Here is an 18,781-nt window from a genome sequence, read left to right as displayed (position 1 = left end):
ACTTGCTTCTGGACCTTTACTCAAAATTTTTTGACACGTTAAACATTCTCGGGTAGAAGGTCAGATCGATGACCAGCAAGTATACAACCCCAAACATTCTTGTCCAACGAGTCAGAGCAGTCTCCCGATCGCTTAATTTGTCTTGACTGGCATTAATCGAGTTGCATTTTTTTGGTCATCGAAACCAAAAAAGTAAAATTGTGGAAAATACGGAATCCCTTGCCTAAAACGTTAATCACAAATAAGTTCATTAGGCTCCATGGTTACTAACGAAAAGCTTCGAATTATAATTGCTTTAGAACCGGTTCCAAATAGGATTTACTTTAAAGGTTGTTAAAAATGAGAATTTTAGTTGATAACACTATTTCACAGCTGGTCATCCAAACATCTGAAACCATCTCAGCCTAAAATTCATATCGAGTTTTTTTCTACATATTTAGTGTGTTTACGGTTAGTTGAGTTTTGTATTTAAAACAAGTAGTATGATTAGGAGAAAATGTCGGACGATAAGGAACGTTATACTGTACCTTTTTTTACTGTTCTGTATTATCTTGCTGAGAATGAATACACATAAAACTGTAAGTATACACATTGTTGATTTAATAGAACAATTGTATTGGGGTTAAGATGAAAAGCATGTTTATTTAAATACGTTTTTTGTATATCATAAGACGATCATGCTAGCAGCAGTAGTATGCCGCTGTTCGAAATTCTTTAAATCGATTGAGAAAAACAAAAATCCGCGGAACTAATCCGCGGAACTAAAACTGCGGAAATAGAATTGAGAATGGAAATGGGGAATGGAAAACACATCAAATATAAGTGGAGAACTACGACAAAACAGAAACATAACTAAAATGTAAGACATACAGACACGAACTATTATATAACAATGGCAATTATCCTGATCCTAAATTCTAAAAAGGAGTGCCAAATACGTTTTAGGAAGTCTATGCCTGGGATAAGAAAATCCTTAGTATCTAGAATAATTCTTACTTTTGCATACAGTAAATTTATAAAAATGACCATATAAATGATGTGCATGACAACACTGAAGTGGTGATTTACAACAGAATAAAAATAAACACGTAAAACGAAAAACGAAAGCACTTATATAGAACAAAATAATTCGAACTCAAGAAAAAAATATGCTTTTCTAATGGAAGTTCTCTTCGAAATAGATTTTGAGTTCCTAAATGTGAAGCTTTATCCCTAGCATCTTTGATCAAAGACTAAACATGAATATATCTACATTTAGTAGAATTTCAATATGTGTTGTTTCAAAATTTCTAGCATTCAGATGTGCCCAATGTTTGTTATAATATGACAGCCCCACAATTAGTTTTTGATCTTTCTGATTGTTCCTTGCAACATGTACATAAAAAAACCACTGTACAAGGTTCTTTTTTAAAAGAAAAGTATAAGAACCTAAAATACGGTGAATAATTTGGTATTGGAATCAAAAGAGCTCGGTATATTTTGAAATTGTAGTGACACAGGCTTTTTTCCAATCTCATACAATATTATTCAATATACCATCCAATTTTCGCTCAGCTGCTATTACAACTGGTATTGCACCTTGTTTTAAATATTTTAATTGTCTTTTGAACTTTTGTTTGACTTGCAAAAAAATTGTTTATATTAAAAAGTAAATAAGCTTGTTTGTTTTTTCCCTTTCAGTGTTGATTTCCATAGATTGTAACAATTTTTAATACTACTTTAAGATCATAAAATTGTAACTAGAGGCCCTTAAGCGCCTGTGTAGCACACCATGGTCTATGTGCATATTAAACGTATAGGTATAGGAAGATGTGGTATGAGTGCCAATGAGACAGCTCTCCATCCAAATAAAAATTCATAAAAGTAAACCATTATAGGTTAAGATACGCCACATATGTTTTTTGACAAAATTGTGTTTTGGTGATAGTGATGTGTTAGTAGATCTTACTTTCTAAACATTCTTGCTGCTTACAATTATCTCTATCTATAATAAACTTGGCCCAGTAGTTACAGTGGGCAATGTTTTATGAAATTGACTATAAAAGGCAATAACTTTTTGAGGTGTCATTTGCCCATTTTGTTTGTGCTGACTTTTTTTTTAGATTATATTTTGCTGTACACAGTTTATCTCTCTATCCGTAATAAAATTCAAGACAAAAAAAAAACAAGCAAAAAAATTTAAAATTACAAATTCAGGACAATTGAATTACACTTAATAAGAAAAAATGGCAGCTCATAAAGAATGTAGGACAGAACGTCACAGGACAAAATTTCACAGTCTAAAAGTCACGGACAAAAGTCACATTACAAAAAGTCACAATTTTTTATTCGAAATTATTTTTCTAATAACAAGAAAAAAATCATTTAGAAAAATACAAAATTCTTGATTTATTATATATGCAGTATCTTTGTTACTTAAAATTATTAAATAGATATCAATAATCAAATAATTGTTATAAAAATAACATGTCAAAGTGGCTTGGTATCTATAAATGGCTTCATTTTTGGCGTCAGTTATTTCCTTTGCATGATTAAAATTTAATATTTTTTTCATTAATCAAATTCATGAAAAATTTCCTAAACTAGCAAATGAATAAATAAAATAAAATAAAATATTTCAAGATCATTCTCTTATAATTTAAAAACAATTCTCAATAACCGTCATAAATTATCTATCACCTTACCAAGTATGACGGGTGTACAATTTGAATTACTTAAGCTGTCACCAATAAATGTGCAATACGTATGATATAACAGGGGGGGGGGGGGCTGTTAAAAGTAATATTTTAAGAAGTATTAAACAGTAAAATATATCCATATGTCTTTTTCTTCTCCATAATAATTCCATTGAAAATGTTCTATGAGTACTGACTTTTTTTTGTTGATATTTTTTATGTGAGGTATATCTTCAGTCTATATATTGTTTTGTATTTTGTGACTTCTCTCTAACTGCGCCAAAGTTTGGCATAGGGGCCTTATATGTAAAATGAAAGCTTATGGTATTGACGTAAAATTATTGAATTGGTTTCAGGACTATCTTCACGACAGAAAATAGAGAGCAGTAATGTATAACAGAAATTAAAAAATAAGCGATAGGCCATTATGTAAAATTGAAACGTTTCATTTGTACGGCACAATAACGCAATTGAGATGTTCCCCTTCATTCTTAAACAATGATCTATTTAGAGCTAATATTATAAATGATCCTTCTGGTCATTGTGGGTCAGATATTGAAGATGTCTACCATTACTTCTTTGTTTGTCCAAAATAAACATCATGTAGAAAAACCTTATTCAATAATATTTGATAGAAATTTGTAAAACAAAGTCACTTTTCAGTTGATATGCCTAAAAAGTAGTTTTTTCACTTTTTTCAATATTTTTGCAAAAGCAGCATCCTTAATTTTTCTCTGACATTTTTTTCTGATATCTATTCGTGTTTGTGGTATTTATTTCATGTGTTTTACTCATTTGTGAACTCTAAACACAAAGCAAAGTGGATAAAAGCATAAAAAGAGTTCAAAAGGTGCTGTTTTAATAGTCTAGGTCTAGCGGTCCGTACGAAGCAAGTAAAATGTGAACTTCTATGCACTTAAGAATTGTATTTCTTTAAACAGATTGCACTGAATCTATATCAAAAGCACTTATTACTGGTTTTTTAAACTTGTCTGTTTAACAGAATATCTTTATTTTCTTCTATTGGATGGCTGGTGGTTAAAATATTGGCATTTCAAGACTGAAATTTATGCAGGTTTTAAACAATACAAAACTATTATTTGCGGACACATGGAACTTTCGATTGAACAAAATAATCAAATTTTCAAACATGTTCAAAATTCCCAAAAATGGTCAAACAGCTTTTTTATGCCTTGATAGAGCGTTATTGTTACTGGCACGGAACACCATGATCGTCATCATAAGTATTCTATAAACTGTTTGCCTTATATGTATGTCCATTATATCATACTACAATAATCCTAATTTTATATTGTATTATGGAGAAGATTTCATAAGTATTATTTACTTGTGTCTGATCCATTTTGCTTTAATTCAGCAAATAAAATATGTTTCAACAAACTCAGTCTATACTTCTACATTATCTACTACTCCCAGGTATGTATCAATTGGATTTATTTGCATTATTTGAGTTAAAAGTATGTTATTCGGCTTCATGTGTTATGCAATATAAAGACTTGCATACATTCACTAGCCAAAATATTTGTTTCTCATTCAAGTCACCTTTTGCGTATAATATTTCACCGCAATAACATTGCATCAATGGTCGGTCACTTTAAAAGCATCACTTAGCATCTATTAACAACTATTTTTTTATCAAGAAATAAAGTGATTTATAATAAATAAATATAATAATAAGGGTAAATAGTAATAACTTATTGCAATACACCTTTCATACCTGCCTAATCTTTATTAGAAAACTCAGAAAGAAATTTATGTACCAACTACAGGTTATGAATAAGTTATGGTGACTCACAGGCTTTTTTAATTTTTAATTTTTACTTTAGAAGCATTTCTTCTTAATTCTCTATTCATTTTGCTTATTAAATTATTATTATTATTATACTCCATTCTTTACAAAGTAAATTCACAAACCCGTAATTTTCTATCCGCCCCCTTTTTAAAACTGCACTGTCAGTCCTTTTTTCTCTATTCCGTAAAACGCCATATACGGCAGTTAGGTATTCACTATTGTTTATTCAAATTATTCAAACAGGTTAAACAGATATGCATTAATGCGTAACTTATATCCGTAACAATTGCCAACCTCACCCAGTAGGTGATCATGCACGTACACAGATTCGACGCATGTTACGCAATAGTGCGTATATCCGATGTCTTACATATCACCACCCGGGGGCATGATACCTGTAGCTTTCGACTTCAAAGGTAAACCAAGCGTTGCAGAGAACGTGCGCCGCATGCCTGTAACTTCTGATCGATGTTGATGACTTTTATTAAATTTATTATCTCCAATTTCAGTGTACACACCTGCACACGTGAACAGGTAGTGAGGTACACGCAGGAGATACACAATACCAAATTTAAATATTGAGATATATTTGGCTATACAATTATACACAAATATGACTAAACTATAAAAAAATAATATTATTATAAAGGGACGCAAAATAATATTTGCGAAGAAAAAAATATTTAGCAAGACATTTATATATAGCCTTTTTCCACATGAAACAATCTGAAGGCAACAATTTTGAGTTACTGGTGAAGATCAATTATAATAATGTTTATATCCAGTTCATGATGAATTCTTTACTATTCCAATTATTTTAGTGTCTCAAATAAAAATGACCAGGAGATGGAGTCGAATGCTTTTTCAAAATTAATCAAAAATAATATTCCAAGGATGTCATTTTCATCCGTGAAATGTGGAATATAATATTAAAGCTAACATTTTCCCATGATAAATCTCCCCGGAATAAAGTCTGCTTGGTCAGAATTGATTAGTTTAATGACTTTATTCTGTCTGATTTACAGTAATATGCATATTCATAAGATGAATTTTTAAGGATAATTGGACGCCTGTTTTGTTTTTAAACTGTTTCGACCTACCTTCCTTTGGAATACATGTGATTACGCCCTGCTTTTGTGTGGCAGACATTTATTCTTTTTCCTATGCATTATTAATTGACCTGAAGACAAATTTTCCGATTTCTATCCAAAACACTTAAAAAAATTCTGCTGTGACCGGGGCTTATATATTTTGTCATCCTTTTCAATGTTTGTGATAGTTCAGTAAAGATTATATTTATTATCTTCTGAATTTGGGTGTTTTAAAAAAATGATATTACACTTGATAGATTGACATCATTTATACACTACTGTCTTCTGTAAAGCTTCAACATTTTCTTTTGATTTTCTCCAACAGTGTTATCATTAATAATAATTTTTGTAATAGTTTTATTCATAAACGTGTTGGCTTCTAGGTTACAAAAAAGAATCAATCCACTGGGCCTTACATATTGACCTTAACCTTGTTTTATCGCAAAGTTCTAGTTTCACATGTTTATATTCTCTATTACATTTATATTGTCCCCAGTGATTCTGTTATGTTCTAGCTTTTTTATTTCTTCTGATAGTGTTTTCCCTGTTTTACACTTTCCTTTTTTTTTTTTTTTTTTTTTAGATATGTCGAATAGTCGTACCACTGATCTCATTGAAAAGTGTTTCTAAAAATAATTGGTCACTGATTGTAAATTCTTAGTGTATCAAAATCACCAATGATATTGTTTAAAGCGTTTCGGTTGTAACCAAGCACTGCATATTGCTCAACTGTGCTCATAACCGTTCATTTAATTTAATTTTACAAATTCAGTATCTTGAAGGAGAGAGATGTTGAACTTTTATAGGCGTCTGCCTTTTGTGATTTATGTTATTAAGTCAAAATCACTGTGGAAGGGTCTGATTTGTAGCTATTGCTAATGTTTATATCACATATTGATATATCATCTATAAGGCTTTCAATGATCAAGAAAACAATCTTACAGTGGTTTTTTTTAAATGTTTTCTTTTCATATAAATCGTTAAAAAACAAGGGGATCTCTCTCTAAATGGATCAACAAGAGTCTTTTATTCTATAATTTTTGAAATGTAATCCCTTCATTTTGGTGGATTTATATGTTTATAGTTGTAAGTATCTTTTTTAACTTGGTGTATTTTATATTAAAATCATTTTTAAACAGGTTAGCAACTTCTCGTTGATAAGACGCATAAGAATAGAAAATGCATGGACCTTTGCACTAGTTTCTTATCATGGTTTCATCTTGTTCTACACATTTTGTGTCTTGAAGACAATATATGAAGATATTTTAAACTTAGATATTTAGAAATGTCTCCCCCTTTTTTCTCTCATTTGAAGTCATAGACAAAGATGATACATTATTTTGATATTTTTACCCTCTATTACCATTATAAGTCTTCAAAAAATTGAAATTGGATAATTGACAACCCAAAGGAATGAAAGGTTTAGTTGAGATATCAACTGTTTCCATATTGCTCTATTTGCTTAAAAAATATACCATATATGTACCAATTGACAACATTCCATATTTTATATAAAATATATACATTTGTACATGAAATAAACAAAAACAAAGGAAAAGGAGACACATTTAAAATACTAAGATATTTCAAATGCAGATTTACACTTGTGGTCAAGAAGATATTAGTTTTAGTATATTTAAGCTTTAATGTATATTGATCTACATCATTATTTGTAATACATGACATTATCTTGACACCTTCATCTTCGCAGAATATCAATTCAAATTGGTAAACTGTAGTATTCATTGAATAATAAATAAGATTAATATGGCTTAAGAAAAGGGAAGCACGTTATCACAGCATGTCCATTGTTTTGAACTTCTTCGTCCGATCTGATCAAACTTGCCTTATAGTTAGAGCACAATTACTACTTCATGGTGTGATCTACAATTCACAGGTTAGTGAAAGCTTACACAATACATAATAAAGAAAGATGAGCGAGATTTAAGAATCAAAAACATACAGCTCACTTAAACTGACAGTGATTTCCTCTAAACATTCATGCTTGATGTATAGTTTAGATCCAAAGTTTTGTTTTTGAAATGTAGAGTTAAGTGGTATTAGAGATTTCCAATAAAATGACATACGTACCTAATTCGACGTACGCGAGTAACGGGACCGGTTATTGCTAACCAATTAATTTTGTTAAATGCGTTACTCAAGTTTTAACTAAGTATTCATTAACTATGAAACCCATTCATAATAAATTATATCAATATCAAATATTTGTAAGATGATGAAAAACGAAAGAAATCATGATTTTTATATATCACGTGATTATTGAGATCCCCGCCTAAACTTCACTGTCATAAGACCACGTATTTATACGTATCTTTACCTACCATACGATTCATTGGAGTTGTCTTTTTATGGTTTTGACAATGACTTTGATTTTCAGATATATTTTTTGATATTTGTGTTGATTTTGTTTGTCGTTATCAGATAGATTATTCTTTTCGATTTGTAGTGTTTTATAATACTTAATGGCCGTGGGTATACATTTATATAGATTTTTTCGTTATTTCAGAAAAAAATGAACTCAAAATGTTAATCAAAATCTCAGTTAAAGTTGAAAACTGGGATTGCATCATACTTTATTAAGTATCATTTCAAACGTTCTCTTCTTCTGCACTTAATCTCTTCAATTTACAATCTTCTAAAAACATATTCAACAGGGAAAACATACGTCAACGGGAAGTGAATATTAAAAAAAACATGACAGGTAATGTTCTTCTTTGAATTTTAGTAGTTGACATATACTTTTCTTTCAAATGAAAGTCAACGAACATTAAAAAAGAAAGTTGTAGTTGATAATAATGTGTGAAAATAAATGTGTACACCAATTCGTTATAAAGATTATAATTTAGAAGGTCTACTTGATTATCAATTGATTACTAATAACCTGTATTGACCACTGTGGATAGTAAACTATCAACTTATTATAGTAATTGGATAAAAATATCCTGTACCCAAGCTTTTCTAATTAAAAGTGGACGAGAATGTCAATTTATATAGTTGTAACATTTTTGTCACTTCAGGTTTTACGTGAATTTTCTTTTACTCGTATTTATTCAACTAGAAGTAGATTCTAAAGCTATCGCATATATTGATTGAGCTAGCAAAAATTTCAAGTTTCAACTTTTGTCTCGCTTTGGAGGTATATATATATATAAGTGACAACTATGCGACAGATCCAATGACAGGATCACCAGTGAAGGTGTTACACGACTAAAAAAACATTTTATATTCATAATTATATAATTATATACTTGTATATGGGATTGACTGGTAGCAGGCTCGCCTCGAATACAAATTCAATTATTCTGTTGGACCCCCTTATCGAATGACTTTAAGACTGTATTTGTCGTCTTCTCCACCAAGCATGATGCGTTCACGAGCAAGAGCAGGTATTGGTTTACTCGTAGAAAGACAAATGTTTCTTTATAGTGGTTACGCTCTCTTGTTAGCTAGCATATGAGAACGCGACTCTTAATTGTCGGGCATGTTTAAAACGGTATATGTATTTATCAGATAATTAATTTTCATCATCCTCAATATATATATTTAATATTTGTCGCTGGATATAAGACATACATCAGTATCATCATCATCATAAGTACTATAACTTGAGGCTAAATCTCCGTCGTAAGCACACGTTTTTTATATAGCTTGAGGCTTCTTTGTCGTAAGTATAACGTGAGGCGTAATTCTTATTTTATATTTTAGCCAGTTTATGTCGAGAACATATTTTACGCATGCATATCTATGATACATATTTTTTATAAATATCTAAGGTATAGTCAATGTAGATCAAAGTAGCATGTTAATCATATGATCATGATCATAATTAAAAAAGATAGAAAGGGATTGACTCGTGAGACTGAAACGAAGCATAAAAACAGCTAGACATTTCTAATATTTCCAAATAAACTCCATGTACCGAAATAATAGTATCCAAAGCTGCTGAACACTATCTTTAAAACAACTACAACTTAAAAATAAAAAATGAATATCCCGTTTATAATAATGATTTCGTATTGTTACACCATTGTCCTAGTACGGATGTGACTATCCCAAGTCAGAAGCTTTTAATTCAGTGCTTATCGTTTGTTGTTGTGTTTTCGTTGATTTTTTAACATTAATTTGGCTGTTAGTTTTTGTTGTTTTACATTTGTCATCTTGGAGCTTCTTATAGCTGACTATGCTGTATGGGCTTTGCTCATTGCTGAAACCCCTTCGTTTGGACTATAGTGGTTAAAATTTCTGTGTCATTTGTTCTCTTGTGAAGAGTTGTCTATTTTAAAATCAGAAAAGCGAGACCTTTTGTAATGTCAAAAGTACAGAGTGTCTGTAGAACCATTAGTGGTCATAATTGTATAGCAGATTTATGTAGTACCCATGTGTTCATTAGATTACACGTCAGTATCACATTGCTGTATTCAGTGAGCTACTAAATCACGGGGGAAAATCAAATTCAGTTTGTAGTCTTAAACTTTTAAATCATGCGGGATGCCTAATGTTCAGACATTGTTGTTTTAAAAAGTATTTATAAAAGTCAAACGATAATCAAGTCAGGATTTTTTTTCGTGAAATACAGTTCGTGATTATGGCCGGATCCAAGATATTTGAAAGAGCATGTAATTTTCAATAATTGAATTTATACTGACGAGCGAGGCGATGCAAAAAACAATTTGGACAATTATACGCTAGAAATGATATTGTGGAAAACATGAGTTCAAAACTTATCTACCGATCGAAAAGGGGGGGGGGGGGGGGGGTACGCCCTCTACCCCTGTATCCTCGGATGCAAGTTTAGGTATACTTAAACAAAAAACTCGCCCCATTTTTTGGTAAAGGTAAAGACGAGAAAGTACTTTTGTAAAATATATCATTGATATGAATTTCTGCCCACATCAAATTATCTTCAATTAAATTATAGAAAAATATTATTTGGTTTTAAAAGTCGTGTACACCTTTTACATTCGGGTGTGTTGGAATTTACTTTAAACGTTAAATCTTTTTAAAACAATAAAATGGCAACCTTCACGCCTCGGAATTCGTTATTTTAATATTTGTATGCTAAATGTCGTCTTGGTAGTTTTTAAAAATTCCTAATGTGAGGAGAACTAAAATATGGGTCAAGTGAAATGACAAGAAATGATGGGTGTGTTTGATTACAAGTTGCTAAATTTCTTGTTCCATTATAGTATTTATGTCAATAAAATCATTCAAAGCTTCATGACAAAATATTTAAAGAGTAAAAAAAAATAATGGGGTTGATTTTTACTGAAGGCATATTCCAGCAACAATGCGTGTAAAAAGAGCAAAATATGCATGTAGTGTATGCTCCCCTCCGTCATGCTTCAATGCAGTAGGACGAAAGATGTTGAGTTAGGTCGGTTATGTTGAGTAAAGTCATTTTATTGGAAATCTCTAGTGGTACATAAATTATATTTTAATTGAAATTATCACTGTCGAGATATTAAAAAGATTTATATTTTGCGGTAAGTAATAATATATTCATGAATTGCAGAATCTTTTTTTCGAACTGTTTCAGAAAATGTTGTCTTACATTTCTGTAATTGTGTATGTACAAGTTTGAACCATAGTACTGTCTATATATTAAGCTATACCCTAAGCATAAATCTTCTGAATATTATATGAAACAGCAAAAATAATTTAGCAAATGAAGCATATAGTACTACATATTGTAGCATATATATAAGTATTATAACAAGCGATGGCGTGCGTTTACTTAACATATGAAAAAAGCATAACTAAAATTACAGATTAAGCATTCAGTTTTACATATAATAACATATAAGTATGTATAACAAGCTAAGGTATGCATTTATGCGGCAAATAGAGAAAGCAAAACTACATATGTAAGATGGGAAAGTTAGCAAATTTAACATTTCTGCTAAAAGTTAAGCAAAATTGAAAGCTTAATAAAGAAAACAAAATGAACACAAAAATCTTTTTTTTTCTTTTCTGTACTTACTTCAGACGTTCATATTGAAACCAGGAAAATCAGATCTTACATTACAGCATCATTAGTTTTTACTCAAAATTATGTACTTTTTAATAAATGTTTGGATTTATTTATATACAAGTTTTAACCATATGAACATATGAAAGAAGCAAAACTAAAACAACAGATTAATATTTCAGTATTACATATTATGGGATATAAGTATCTATAACAAGCTGAATCATGCAATTATGCGACAGATAGAGAAAGCAAAACTAAAATTGCAAAGTAATTAAATTAAACTATTCCGCTAAAAGTTACTTAATAAAAAGAAGAAACCAAGATCAACACTAAAACCCTTTTTTTTTTAATACTTACATCAAACGATCATATCGAAGCCTGGAAAATGAGATCTTACATTACAACATCATTGATTTTACTGAAATTACTGATTTTTTTTAAATAATTTTTATATCAGATATATATGCACTGTAAACACAAAAGCTAAATCAATTATTAGTATTAAATTTATTTATAATCTATGTTTTTCTTAGTGCATTTATGTAACAGACAATTATCAGTTATTCCCAAAGCGACCAATTTTCTGTATAGCTTTTATGGGTCTCTTAAGTAATATGGATCACTTTTGCTCTAATTCGTGTTTGCACTTTGTCCCTTTTTCTTCTTTTGAATACGTTTAGGAGATACAAGATTATTTCCTCCTTAAAAGTAACTAGCAGTTCATCTACATGTAGTAATAGTATCGTTCATCCCTTCAGGTTATGGGCTTTAAACATTACAAATTACCCCCAAAATTAACAATACGAGCTAGGATAGACAATGTGCCCTTCCCATGTGTTGGAACTCTATGTGCATTAGCAAGAGACATGGAATTGTCATTTTGAGCGTCGCTTAGCAACTTTTTACTGAATGGCTTTCGTGTTGTTGCATAGACATTCCCCTCATGATTGCTGTTATCTATGCCATTAAGAAGTATATTATATTTCCTGTAATTTTTTTCTCGAATAAAACGGCTTTTTCTCCAAGGTTCTTCAATTAGCTGCTGAAATTTTATGTTGTTGTTTGAATAGCTTTTCATTTTGTAATTCTTGAAACTGTTTATCCATACATTGGACACCTCTTTCTCACTCTAAATAATCATGTCTAAGAGTTTTTATTTCTTCTAGTGACGTTTCAAACTTTTCATTGAGTACTTTAACATCAGCTTTTACCTCTTGTATCATACTCGTCAGGTTACGTTCGACTTCAATTAACTGTTCAGAAAAAAACTGTTATCATTCTCATCCACACCCATAATAAGGGATTTTAATTTCAAAATTGTTCTAGTAATGCGATAGTCGATAAGAAACTCCTTTCATGTAAATATTCACAAAAATAATAAATGCAATACCAGTTTATAATATATATGTACTACATGTTCACTTTACAGTGTTTGCATCTCGGTCTGCATGTACGATAGTTTAAAAGACGATAAACAGTTTAATTTAAATTGGACATGTATCAACACTATTACTCGTTACAATGATGAAATACTGCGTTTAATACATCAAAAACTATAATTTTTATACTGTTATAGACAAAAAAAGAAGATACTTCATCATATATCACTCAAGAAATATGATATAATATATATTGACTCCGTAACACGCGTTCACCTTATCCTCATCCTTACATATAATTCATTTAGCGGTGAAGTATCAGGACCTTGAAGAAGTGTTGATTGTATATTAAACCCTTTCAACTACACCCGACACCGACTTATGACACCTACAGTTTACAGGTAAAATGGAGGGTCGTCTAAAAGACAAATTATACAATATTCTTATTACATGTTTTACACGAAATTTCACGTTGAATTTACTAACACATTACTTCAATCATTCCGCCTCCTGATCATCTTTCGCGTCAAATTTATTATTATGCCGCATGCCAATAAGACTAAATGTGTATCTGTGATAGTTTTTCTGAAAATTTCTGAGAACTTCTGAAACATTATTACTAGACTGTTTATTGGTCTGTTATCACACTTGTAAATACGGTCGAGACTTGCAAATGATCTGAACCTTTTTTAGTTACCCGATGTAGATATTCAATTTTGGGAGGGGTTTACACATATTGATTTCAAAGGTCGATGGGAAAGATCAAGATACCTTGTTATAGTTGGTGTATTTCCTTCTTGAATAAGGGAGAGGTATCATCATTTAAGCAGTACATACCTGTGTGTGGAATTTATAATTCAGCAAACTAGTTACTATAGAGCTTAAAATTGTAATTGTTCAATATTTTTGGATAGTGAAAAGCAGGGGTTGTGAGTTCAATGACTGTTTTCCCTCATTTAATTATATAGTCGTCCTGACGAAGTGATTGTCCAATATGATTGCCCGTGTTCCAAAAAAAACCAATACACGTTGTCCTTTTTATCGTAGAACCGTTCCTCAGTTATCGAAAATAACCTCAGAGATTCTTGCAAGAAGCGGGAATTGCTTAGCAATAAAGTTTAATGTTGATACTGTGTACGGCCTTTTTGGAAATAATTCTTCGCCTTCTTATTTGATTTCTTTTTAGTCGATCAGGGATCGCTGTTTCTTTTGTTTGTTTTTTATCTGTTTTTTTTCTTTTTTTTTCTTTCACCGTACAGTAAGTTGATCTTTGTTTTTTTCCTTCTAGTTTTAAAAACCCATTTCCATTTTGCTCTGTTGGAAAGTTATATCATTATCAATCAAACAAATTTAAAGCATTCAATATCTTAGTGATGCATACTATTATTTTAAATTTTTATTTTTGAGACGACCCTTCGCATCTTACCTGTCGTAGTCATGCTCAACTGTAGGTGTAGACAATTGTTGAAAAGGTCTATTAGAGACTACAATAACAATAAGCATAATTAAACAATATGTCTACGAAAATACATGTGAAGTTCTACTTTGAGACACACGTACATTTGTACTGCGGATGTTTATGAAATATTATTCATACTGTATAAAAAGTGTAAAAAAAAACTAAAAAAAAATATATATCAAATGAGGGAAATCAGAAGTCAGTCACCTTAAGGATGTACTTAGGTGAGGTTTTGGAATTTGGTTCAAATGTTCGGACTCCTTGGCGTTTTTCCATTTAACACAATGTAAAATATTTTGCCCCATAACACCCATTTATTCTTTCATATAAGATTAATTTTAGAAGATTCTTAATTTTCTTTCTTCTGTTTTGAGACCCAATAATACCAATGCTAATGTAAGGTAAAAGTCCGAGTCAGTCTTTTCCCGCCATATTTTAAATCTCAAATATCGCGAAAGGGAGGTCCATGACCTATCAATAATTTAGCTTAGTTGTATCCTTATTTGATGCTCTACCAGATTAAAGTATCAATTTTAACTTCTTAATTTATAAATTTTCACCTAACCTCACCTAAGTACATCCTTAACAAAGAGATTGTTTTTAAAGTTTACGAATACATTAACGTTTGTTATCCTTTGATTTGATTGATAGATGTGTCATTGTAACGTTGTGACAGTTATTATGTTTCGCTGATATGATTTTGTAATGATACATTTGGAAAGAAAAACATATATTGTAATGTCATACAAAGTAAGTCAAATCAATTTTGCTATCTTTCAGGGAAAAGGATACTGTCCCTCTGATACGCTTTTTAAAACTGTATATATTTTTAACGCAATAGCTGAAGCTAAATCCAATTGGAAATCAGTGGAATATATTGTAATAAATGTTCTTGATGGTTCTACATTCCAATCAATATTCAAATGTTGCATTTTTGGTAAAGACAAGTCAAACATGCATCAATCAAAGGCAGCAGTCAATGACATGTTTCAACACAGATTTATGCAACCTGAACTAACGGCCAAGCAATATGTGTGTTATATAAAGGACATCACTTTCAAGCCATTGTATATTGGACTGGTGGAAAATGGAGTTTCTTGCGATCAATGTATTACAGTCACCTCTGTAATATATCCTTTAATTGTGGAAAATGGTGCAGGTATATGTGCGAAAATTGCTTTTAACTATCTCAATGATACGAATCTTATTGAATGGTTTGAATACCAGATTATGATGGATGTAGACACAGTGGTAGTGATGCTGCACTACATTAATGACGAAGCATTCAAAGTGTTTACGTACTACAGACAAAAAGGGTTATTGAAAATTTTGCCGTATCCAGTAGAGCTACCAGGAAAAACAGGTAATAAGTGCAAAGTGTTCTCTTATATCTAAATAATGATTGTCTTATAAAATATTATTATATACACTAGTAGCAAAAAAGTCAACACAAGTGATTACGGAGTTAAAGTACATCATGAATAAGATATATATGTATATTGAAAATAGTAGGGAAGCTTCCAGAACCAATCTTATTTAAAATCAGAAAAAAATATTTCACTTGCGTAGCTTTATAGATGTTACGAAAATGGGAAATGATGTATTTATATTACAAACAGATTTTTCTGTATTAGTTTAAGATATTCGTCATAACAATTGCTAGTGGTATTTTATATGAATTTGAAACCTTGAAATAGCACAAACATTCCGACTTAGTTCCAATATCTAAAAAAGATATTCATATAGTCAAATTTTACATGCAAATATATATTTACCTTTTATCTCATTGATATTCATAGATTATCGTTGGTCACCTTAAAGAGTTTGTTTTTATCGCTTGATCCAGTGCGGCGAATGTGAAAAAAGCAATTGAGCTGAGAGGACCAATGATAATCTGTCTATCGTTTATGGACATGTTGATGTCTACATTGACAACGGCACGTGCAAAATAAGTTTCTATCGATATTGACACAGGCTCCACACAAATCAAAAGACTTGTTCTTTATTGTCAATTTCAATCAACTTATACGTGAATTACAGGGAAACAGGATATTGGACTGTGCGCCAATACAACATTTTTTATAAAATTAGAACAATCCGAATGTTTGTCGTGTAGTAACATTTGACCATATACGAATACTAATATACTTTAATAAATATATGATTCTAAGTAAAAGAAATTATTTTTTAGCCCTTTCCCTTTCACTTAGGTACGGCTTCCCGATGAAGCTATTTTATGATATTTTTGGGGCATTTAGACTTGTTGCATCGCTATTGGCTGACGTAGAGATGTGGTGAAAGGCTCGAAACCGGCAATGTCATTTAATGTGTATCAAACTTGTATCATTATCATTGTCGAATCGACCATTATTAACATGTATTTGTTCTGAAAAAAACCCATTTTTTTTCATCGAATTTTAAAGAATATTTTCAAAATAGAAATAGAAATGAGTTCCTTTAAGGGGGACTATGTGTTTTTTTTTCAATAACTATGCCGTGAATGTTTGAAAAATAGTGTTAAAATAATAATTCTAACTTGGGTACTAGTTTAACATGTAATTTGTTAATGTGCCAACGCAATCATAAACGTGAAATGCGCTAAAAATCCAAATATTTTAGGGAAAAAGAGACAAAAACCACTAAAAACTCCTGAATTGTTTTGGCAAAGTATTCGGGTATGATAAAGATAAAAGCACCTTTGTGAGGATACCGGAATATTTGTATTTCAATAGGAAAATGACAGACCAACGAGTTGATTCCTCCTATATTTGCGTAAAAATCATGCTATTTTGCAACAAAAAAAATATTATCTGAACACATACATTGTAATTTCTTAGAGAAAACAAACTAGGTGGGGATTTTTTGTTCACTTCTTGAGTAGTAGACTTGATTACTAAAATTTCAATATATTCTTGACAAGGGCCAGTGGTGCAGTGGTATCCTCAGCTAACCCGTGGTGGAGAGATCGCGTGTTCGAATCTTACTGCCGGAGGTTGAAAAATCATTCCCTATCTTGAATGTAACTTAACTTAATTTTCAATTTTAAAAAATACACCAAATTAATACTAATTAAGGTTTCTTTATCTGCATTGAATTTCCGAATTTAATGCAACAAGTCTTTGCTTTTGCTTATATATACAGTCAGCAGGGTTAAATAACATCAGTTATTCGACCTGTTAGTCAAATGCGTCTTGTTTAAATATACTTTTGTACTTTTTTGTTTTTTTTGGAAAATGTTGTTTGTGCTGTTTTTATACCCTTAAAACTAGCTTCTACAAAGAAATTTGTTTGACATTCACACGTATAAAAATTGCGGTTTTTATCCAACGCAATCATAGGTTTGAACGTAGTTTTCAATTTAGACTCGTTTATATGTTTTTGTTTAGGCTTGTATCATATTTTTCCTCCGGTTTATTTGATCCGTTCATCCTATATTGACTCTTAAAATTCAAGAGGGTACTTTTTCTAACAATGAGGGTACTTTTTAAATGGCCTTCCATATACCGTTTCGATCCCTAACATTACTGAGGAGACATTTTTTGTGGAAATCCGGATCTGGTGTACTAAAATAAAGAAAAATGTGCGAAAGCAAATTAACAGATCTAACATTGTTGGGTTGATGTTTAGACGAGTTGTATATATATACTTGGCTTTTAAATATTCGCCTTTGAGCGTACCTGGTAACGAAAAATGCAGAAAGCTTTTAAAGAATGTTTTTTTCCCATTTTTACCTCGAAACGTCATACCGATGTTATGATGCTGCAGAAGTTTATACACACGTCCCTTGAACTTTTGACTGATAGGCGAACGTTTTTCATATAGATACCTAGACATTATCGAGTGCAAAAAAAGTAAAAAAAAAAAGCATAATCATATGTGTTAACGTACCAAAAAGTTGTGTTAGCGTATGATTATTTAATTTATATCATGTGTATGGAATAATTGTTTGGCCGGTATCAGTTTACCGCCTTTCATTTATTAATCATTCAACATAGCGTACGCCATTTAATGTCCAGGACTGCAGTACTTTGATTTTTATAAATGTTGCAAGATAGTCGGAAATACAGAAAATACCGATTCGAAGTTGTTCTTTTGTTCACCTTCTTATCGTGTAATTATTATCTTTGCGGCAGAATTCTGTTATATTTGTATATGTTGCACATAAAGGTAATTTATGTCACAATAACTGATGTATTTTAAAATAAGCACATTTCTAAACCTTTATAAATAGAGGGAATTTGTAGAATTTATCTTTGACCTTACTGCCTTATATTTTCAAGATGATCGACGGTTCTTAATACTTGAAGTTTTAGGCAATGACGTCATGTATCAGTTCATCAACGTCTATTCGCATCAAATTCTCAATGAATTG

At 30.9% G+C, this 18,781-nt stretch overlaps 1 protein-coding gene across 1 annotated transcript in view; it reads left to right on the top strand.

Moving 5' to 3' along the window:
- The first annotated feature begins 491 nt into the window (after positions 1–491).
- The window catches only part of LOC134707407 (uncharacterized), a 31,306-nt gene continuing 13,016 nt past the window's right edge, over positions 492–18,781 (top strand). Inside the window, exons 1-2 of the mRNA XM_063567125.1 lie at positions 492–578; positions 15,190–15,772. Coding sequence (XP_063423195.1) covers positions 561–578; positions 15,190–15,772 — 601 coding nt within the window. The 5' untranslated portion in view covers positions 492–560. The remainder of the gene's footprint in view (positions 579–15,189; positions 15,773–18,781) is intronic.

The sequence above is a fragment of the Mytilus trossulus genome, chromosome 1 (genome assembly GCF_036588685.1).
Source record: "Mytilus trossulus isolate FHL-02 chromosome 1, PNRI_Mtr1.1.1.hap1, whole genome shotgun sequence".
Lineage (NCBI taxonomy): Eukaryota > Metazoa > Mollusca > Bivalvia > Mytilida > Mytilidae > Mytilus > Mytilus trossulus.
Note: the sequence above shows the minus strand (reverse complement) of the source record. Positions and strands in the feature narration are given on the sequence as shown.